General features: G+C 38.8%; 1 protein-coding gene across 5 annotated transcripts in view; it reads right to left on the bottom strand.

The window, feature by feature from the left end:
- Positions 1 to 789: 789 nt before the first annotated feature.
- The window catches only part of tcf7l1b (transcription factor 7 like 1b), a 47161-nt gene continuing 39424 nt past the window's right edge, over positions 790 to 8526 (bottom strand). For 2 of the 5 annotated variants that reach the window (XM_036144482.1, XM_012863336.3), the window contains exons 8-12: positions 4829 to 4972; positions 4572 to 4734; positions 2572 to 2679; positions 2313 to 2364; positions 790 to 1736 (exon numbers count right to left, since the gene is read on the bottom strand). In XM_036144482.1, coding sequence (XP_036000375.1) covers positions 1249 to 1736; positions 2313 to 2364; positions 2572 to 2679; positions 4572 to 4734; positions 4829 to 4972 — 955 coding nt within the window. In that variant the 3' untranslated portion in view covers positions 790 to 1248. Of the gene's footprint in view, positions 1737 to 2076; positions 2106 to 2312; positions 2365 to 2571; positions 2680 to 4571; positions 4735 to 4828; positions 4973 to 8526 lie in introns of all 5 variants that reach the window. The other 3 variants (XM_036144483.1, XM_012863337.3, XM_036144484.1) reach the window with 2 other exon arrangements.

Raw genomic sequence — 8526 nt, 5'->3', positions numbered from 1 at the left:
CTGAAGACCTGAGGAAGGATGAGTGTAGACATTTTAAAAAGGAAATGTAAATTATTTTAAGTCATTTTAGACTATCAATCTCCTTTCTTTCTTTCTTTCTTTCTTTCTTTCTTTCTTTCTTTCTTTCTTTCTTTCTTTCTTTGGGGTCTTAAATCTGATTGTCAACAATATATGATTGCATTATCCTTAATGTTATTAAATTTTTTTCAAACATCTTTTTGCAACATTTTGATTTATTTCTGCTGATGTAAAGACTTATATAATACATTAGTTATTTCCATTATACAACCAATTTTATCTGTGTACACAAATCAATATATTTATTTTTTAAATTTACTCTATTATTAACATAACAACTAGATTTATGTATCTTAGTTTATTCTTGAGTTTTTCCTCATAAAGTTAAGACAGGTTCCTCCTCAGCAGCTCTTCAGTTATTTGAGGATTTGTCATTGCTTTTTTTATTATATGTTGGCAAGAATGATGATGTGTGCGTCTACTTTGCTTCCGTATAATATCTATATTTGTGCATGAATATATTTCAGTGAGATGTTGTAAAGCACCATGGGATGCTATTGGTATGAAAAATGCTATATAAGCAGCTTGGTTAATGTATAGATTGATGCTTTTTCCTGATAAACGTTACTACAAATTTATAGTTTTGGAGTTCTATAATCTGTGAGAATTCAGGTACTTTGGGGGGAGACCCCCTGCTGGCCTGGAGGCCATACACAGCAGCTTACTTTGTTTCTGCCTTGGGCTGGCTCTGGAAAAAGGCAAACAGAGACATTTTCTTTAAGAAACCATTTCAAATGTTTATTTGACATGTCAAAGAAGGGGCACACACTCGTGAATTGAAAAAAAAAGGGCTTGCAATTATTGGCCAGGACTAGAACTGAAAACTTCATACTAACATTAATTAAGTTTTGGCTAAAAAGAAAATGTTTTTGTTTCCTTTTTTGCTTTTATAAAGAAACATTATGTACATTGGTTCTTTTATACAAGAGGTTCATTGGATAAATGCGTCAAAGAAAACAAAAACAAAACAAAAAAGAACCCAGTTCTGCAGTAAACTTTACAAAAAATACATTTTGTTTTCATTGAGAGATGTAGAAAAGGAGGCAGTCAAATATTGACCAATAATATTTCTTCCTTTTCATTATTTTGAAAAAAAGTTGTTCTAATACCTATTTTGAAAGAAAAGCAATATACAGCACAAGTATTTAAAGAAAAGAAACATTTGCAATTTCATTCGGTTGGCTTTGTAACCAGGGAGAGGGGCTGCGACTGGAACAGGGAATGATGGGAGTGAAGGGCCGCCTGATGGAAGGGGGACGGCGGGGAGAGCATGGAGGGGTGCAGGGAGGTGAAGGGGATTGGCCGGCTGAGGAGAGGCGTGCTCGACTGGCTGCCCGAAGTACCGACAGGGATGGAGATGGAGGGCTGGGAGGAGGAGGAGGAGGAGGAGGAAGAAGAGGACGAGGAGGAGGATGCAGATCCGGAGGCCTTCCCAGGTACAGAGAAGTGGTGGTGCATGCGTCCCTCCGGTTTGGTGGTGAGCGACAGCGGCTGAGCCTGTTCGGAGTGAGTGGGAGCGGGGGCGGCGGGGGAGGCCAGGGCGGCGGAGGGGGTGGCCGGCGAGTCCAGCATGCTCCCGTGAGACGACGCGGGGCTGTCGCACATCTTCTCCGAGGGCAAATACTGCACGCACTGTTTCTTATTCCTTATGGAGAAGTCTGCAATGTGAGGAAAACGAAGCAGATAGAAAGAGGGTCAGATGATCGATCCGCCCGTTTTTCTGTGCCACAACGCTGCCGTTGACAGAAGCAAATGAGTGATTGTTTTAAAAAAGCAAAAAAGTAGATGTGAAAGTTTTGAAACGTGACACTTCTCAAATCAACTAATCACCACATCACAACGAGGTGAGCAAAAGAGGATGTGACGGCTCATTCAGATGGTGTGCTCGTATGATTGAAAAAGGAACACGACACAAGATGTACGAAAAGAATGTGCACTGAGGAGTGGAGGACTTGGTTATTTTCTGGCCATTTAAAGTTACAGGTCTACAAAACATACCTGCCACTATTAGCACTGAACCTCATAAGCTGCTTGTCAAAGCATAAAAGCGGGAAAAACGTTAGTAAGCGCAGAATTCATAACAAAATTAACAAAAAATAACAGAACAGAGGTTCTGTTTCAGGTTAAACGTGAGGTTTTGCAGTACAAATAAAGAGCTAGCTGGCCTCTCAATTGTTTGGCAAGAAAAGAAAGAAAACAAATAAGGTCAGTCAGGAAGAAGAAAGGCCTCTTACCCTCTGGTTTTGAGTCTGGCTTGTTCTCTCTCTTCCTCTTTTTCCGCTTTCCCTGCACAGATACAACAACGCTGTTAAAAACAGTTCCTCGCAGCGGAAGCAAAACCACCTCAACAACTTCGGTTCATGAGATCAAAAGTGCAAACGCTAAAATTAACCCAATACAGTCATAGCGGACTGAAACTGGTAGGGATTACACTCATCTTGATACCTTCTTCCTACTCAACCGAGATCAGATGAGGGGAAACGTGTTACTCACGTAGTTGTCTCGTGCCGACCATCCGGGATAGAGCTGGGAGTGCAGTTGCCTTTCTTTTCTGGCCAGCTCGTAGTATTTGGCCTGCTCCTCTCTTGACAGCGAGTGCCACTGCAGACAGAGGGTGGTTAAACACGCGTGCACACACTCCTAGGTACGGCAGGGGAAATGAGCATCCAACGTGTTGAGCTTTTTTCTCAGTCAATAACATACGTCTAATGGGCCTCTTATGAACCAATAAGTCCATTAGGGTAAATTATGAGTAAATATTGGTGCAGGTATTGAACTGAGGGAGAAAAGGGGGTGCAAAACAAGTAAAAGAAAGAAATTTGTCAGTATTTAAAAAGCAATCCAAATTAATATTAGACAGCCTCACCAAAGTTCAATAAAAGGGTTGCTTATCACTAAGGTGTCACACAAGAAACATGTTATGATGGATAAAACCTTATTGCTGGACTAGATGCTGATGGCATTGGATTGAGTGCCGCAGTGAACACTGTTGAGGCCATAATCTGGTAGCGGAAAGAACTACAAACTGGACTGAAACTAATGCTTCTCCTATGATTTCTGACAGAGCAGCAAAAAAATTTAAAATAAAATAAAATCAGATGAGTTGTCCTTTGCCAAGAACTAAAGGAGAACTTCAGAAAAACCTAGAATTACCAGATATAGTTGTCTGAATAAAACAACAGGTCATCCATTAGCCACCTTGGCCTCTGCGTGCTCACTGTACAAGACTCTGCTGCTAAAGATAAAGCGCTTAGAAGATCCGTTTGGAGGATCTTTTGAACAAATAACTTAGATGGGAAATAATATAAACACAGTAACACTTTTTATTCTATCAAAACATATTAGAAAGATTGGGAGGAGACCCTGGAGAAAGCCAGAGCTCGCTGGAGGATGTTGATGGGGAGAGGGATGCCTGTGGTTCCCTGCTGGACCTCTTGCCCCCGATCTCAGATAAGTCTGACAATGGACGTATGGAAGTATGGATGGATGGACGGAGAAATAAATTTAAATATAGAATAGATTAAAAGGACGATATAAAACTACATTAAAGTCCAATTGAAACACACCGACACCACCTGAACGCCTTAATGCCCTCCTAACAACACGTTTACTCCTCAGTCCTGAACCAGCAGAAGGTTTTAAGAACAGCTAAATAAACATATTTAGAGGTTCGGCCAGGGAGAAACTGCAGTTCAATGAATTATTAAATGTTGCTGAAGCTCGTTCAAAGTTTGCAGCAGAACATTTGGACAAGCCAATGTAATACTGTAATTTAACTCTTTGAATGCGACTGCACAAACCATGTTTGGTGGAGAGATGGCACAGCCCTTTGGCCCAAAGACACCTCACCAATAATGAGGCGTGGAGATCAGACGATCATGGTGTGGGGGTTACTTTTTCAGAATATGGTTCTGGACGACTTCTTATAATTGAAGAAAGGATTATTGGAGACATTGTCAACAAGATTCTGAAGTGGAACTGAACATGGACAAGACACCCCTCCCCCTTTCCCATCACACGGTCAAAAAAGCTACTTATTGATATCAGAGAAAGAAAATAGAACACTATAATAGCCCAGACAATCACTGGACTTTAATTAATTAAACATCTACAGAAACTTCAAAAGATCAGAGTGCACAGAGGAGGCCTTCAGAACCAGAAAGATTAGAAGAATGTGTGGAATAATAGACCAAAATCACACCAAGCCATTGAGAAGCTGTCATTACCAACAAACGTCTTTCTGTGGTGTATTTTATAAATACCAGCAAGCACTGTGTTCAGCGTGCAAATCCACATTACTTCCCATAACCTATTAGTTTCGATTTCTCTATATGTGTGGATTACTTGGGAAGTTACTGATATCTGGTGGGAATGCCATGTAAATAGACCCATTAGAAACATATTTACTGAGAAAAAAGTGAACATGCTAAATCATTTTCCCCCCCCCACAGTAGCAGTATATTAACATTCATGTCGATGCCAGGGCTTCTTACCCGTCTCCCAAGGATCTGGTTAATCGCAGCGCTCTCTTTCAGAGTGCACTCTGCAACTACCTTGGCCCTCATTTCCTTCATGTACAGCATGAAAGCGTTGAGAGGCTTCTTGATGTGAGGCTTTTTGTCCTCCTCTTTCTTGGAAGGAACAGGGGACTTCCTGCTAGTCGGAAACAATATAAAGACTGTGTCAGTCCCGTCTTGGCGCAGGAGTGGCGGCGGTTAGTATCAACGATCAGCATTTATTTTGTCCTTACGCGTGCATGGAGGGGCTGATGTTGTCCCCGCTGGGCTCCTGCTTGATGGCTGGAGAGACGATGGCAGGATGGGGGATGCCGGTCTGGTGGAGGCTGTGCGGAGGAGGGGTCACCATGTGAGGGGAGAAACGGCTGGACACCAAGCTGGGAAGGCGAAAAGAGGCAACACTTTAACAGCCGGGCTTTAACAGGGAGCCTCTGTCGACTTGACGAGAAAAGGTTCGGCTCGTTTGGCAGATTATAGCGCTGTCTTGCCCTCTGGGTAAATTTACGGAGCCCGCTGCCTCTGTCTAGACTAAATTCATACACACAAAGAGTACCTTGCTTTCTCTCTCTCTCTTTTTTTTTTTTTTGTTCAAATAAAGACTTCTTCAAAAGCCCCTTTATTCGCCAACGGCTGAAGGAAAGTGGAGTGAGGTGTTACCATAGTGACGGCATGGCCGTGACACCTGAAACCTTTCTCCTCGCCACCTTCCAGACCACGGAGAGCGCTCAGGCTGCCTTCTGCACACTTTACAATGTGGCACTCTCCATTTCCAGTTGTTAAGGCAAAGAAGCGCTGCATTTGAGAATAGGCAGCAGCAAGCTCAATGAGGCTGTAGCATACAAATTTAAGTGAAAATTAACTTGATAATATTATTTAGCGAGAGAACAGGCTGTTCAACATACAGACTAATATAACTTATCCTTCTAATGTAATTACAACAACACGGATTCTTTCTTTTTTTTTTAAATTGGCAAACAAAACACGATTTGACATCAAAAGGTCAGCATTGTTACTAGATCTGTAAAAATTAGAGATGCACTGAGAATTTGGCTTGCAAGCTGGAGTCAGACTCTTTTCTGCTTAAAGCAGTGTTCATTTTATCGACAAACAGAATAACAAAAATATTCTGTCAACAGTCTTGTTGACTTGGAAAACTGGACTAAAACCAAATAAAAAGTAAATTAGAATGAGGATAATTATGACACACATTACATTTTCATCAACAAATTAGAGCGAGACAAATATATTAGAGAAATTAAACCCTATTAGAACTAATTTTAATATTGTGAAAAGGCAACGTAGCGCTCATAACTAGCTCCATTTAAACATAGTCAATCTATCGATATATTGATTAAAGTCACAGGAAATGTAGTCAAGGAAAATGTAGAAAGATTAGAACTACAACAAAACAAAAATGACTATGGGATGACTGAAAAAAGACTAAAATTAAATAATGTATTAACTAAAAAAAAATAAGTAAATGTGCCGTCAGACTTAAACATTGAGGTTTACAAGCCTAATTAATGTCCAGTCAGTCAGAAAATCAAAAGTCTGTAACAATGAAAATGTTTTTCGAGTTAGTGAATGCAGCATAGCTTAGTACTGGCGCCGTAGGCTAACAACATCCACTCTTCAGTGTGGAATAGACTGAGTGAAGAAAACTCCCAAGTTAGCTATTATCAGTATCTGTGATGTGTTTTAAACCAAAGTTAGAGGCAACAGAAAAGAAAGAGTCAATTTAAAAGGAAACTGAGAACAGATAAGAAGAAGCTGAGCATATTACAGTGAACTGGCTCTTTTTTATACCCTTGGAGTTAAAACCTTTTAAAATTGGACTACCAGCAATGCGCCTCAAAAGACTGATCAGGGACAAGGACATTTATCGATACATGTGACTGTCTGGTTTCTCCTGTTACTGACACAAACGGGAATTTGTTGGTAGAAAGAAGTAAAGGCCTGAAAAAAGGATCACAAAGCACAGATTTGTAGATATCACTGTGTTTTAGGATTGACAGAGCTGGATGCAAGTCAGTAATCTGAAACTAAATATCACATATTTTGATTACATGGTTTTTACTTTAATATATACCGCATCTGTCGGTTCCTATGCTTTTGTTCAATTGAAAAGTCAATGTCTGGATGATTTATCCTGGTTAGACAACAGGTCAAGACAAGGGGAATGACTAAATATAAAAGTATAAATTGTTTATTCATTGTCTCATGATAATTGTCTTATGTCAAACTGAAATGTTCTATGTGTAGAAAATACAGATATTTAAAGGTCAATTAGATTTGGGGTCATATTCAGTAAATTAGAATATTCTCTAAAAGTTAATTTATCTCAGAAACTCAATTGACTAAAGGAAACACATTATATCGATTAATACAGACTGATGATGTTTTTAAGTAGAAAATTATTGAAAAGTTAATTTATTTCAACCCTAAGGGCAACATGTTATATGGATTAACACAGACTGATAATGTTTTAAAGCCTTTATTTCTGTTAGTTATGATTTATTCCAACCTCAAACTAATGAAAACACAGCATTTAACATTAGTATATTGCATTAGACCAATATGGAAGGAAATAATTCATGCAAAAATGAGGGCTTAATAAAAAAGTATGTTTAATACCGGCTTAATGTTGTTGTTTTTTCAAAAGGTATCTGCCAAACAAGCTTCTTAGCAATGCATATTCTAATTTATTGAATATTATTGTATATGTTTTATATTATTCTAATAGTAAAAAACAAACCAAATGACCTTGTATTAAACTGCTGTTATTATCTCTAGCTGTTAAATCGCCACAGAGAGAAGCTAAAAACTTGTTCTGACTCCTATTCAGAGAGTAAAATCTAATACTGGGGTGAGAAAAAAAAAAGATTAATAAAAGCAAAAAATTAAAAATAATGTTTTTAATTCTAAGCCCCCTAACAATATAAACAGCATTAACAAGTAGGCGTCGACTTCCAAGGATGGGCTGGATACCGGTCAATCAAGCCATACACCAAGGGGTTTTAAAGCCACTTTAAGATTTTAAAGCCACTGAAACTTTCTGTCAAACCGTTCCTTCAGTTTAAAGTCCTGTTAATGAGTTGCCAGAGAATGTGCCACCGTTTGCTACGGCAGTACATAACATGTTATAACTTCAGGGTGGCAAAAAGATATAATATTCAGCAGAATAAGCCCATTTACTTGTAAACTATTACTAAATTTAGTGTATGTTTTTTTTATTCTCATTTAAGTATGTGTTTCATAATTAATCTTACCAATAAATAGCAACAGCATTAACAATTATTTAATTTTTATATTAGATAAAAGCAAGACCCTGTCATGCAGTTTAGTTTAAACTTCGTTTAGATTAAATCTTTGAATTACTTTATATTAATTTAAACTTTACAATTTATTACTTTTAATTATGATAAGATCGGTTCCTTATTTAATTTCTTAAATGAGCTCTGTCTGACCTGTCACAGATTCCTTTAGGTGCCTGACAAACAAGTAATTACACCGAATTTGCTTCCAAGCTGGGAATCTGACATCTATTTGAGGAGCAACACAAGAAAAGGTAAACCTAAAGCATTTGCCTGTGTAATAACCTTCATGACATGTTATGGTTGTTGTGACTATATATAGATATATATATATGTAGGGGTAGAGCTGCTCAAGCTATTGATCAGAGAGAGCTCTCTGAATATTTCATCTCACACTAACACCGGAAGCCTCGTTACAAATCTTTCCAATTTTGACAGAGAGCCTGAGAGTTTAGTCTGATGGGACATCTGGGTTCAGATAAGCTTTGATTTGTCCTAATCGATTCCCAGCCCTTTCATCTCTGCTTTACTCGTGTGTGTGTGTGTGTGTGTGTGTGTGTGTGTGTGTGTGTGTGTGTGTGTGTGTGTGTGTATGTATGTGAAGTGGCTCAGAACAC

This window comes from Fundulus heteroclitus, chromosome 12, assembly GCF_011125445.2.
Source record: "Fundulus heteroclitus isolate FHET01 chromosome 12, MU-UCD_Fhet_4.1, whole genome shotgun sequence".
Taxonomy (NCBI): Eukaryota; Metazoa; Chordata; class Actinopteri; order Cyprinodontiformes; family Fundulidae; genus Fundulus; species Fundulus heteroclitus.
The sequence above is the reverse complement of the archived record's forward strand: the minus strand, read 5'-3'. Positions and strand labels throughout refer to the sequence as shown.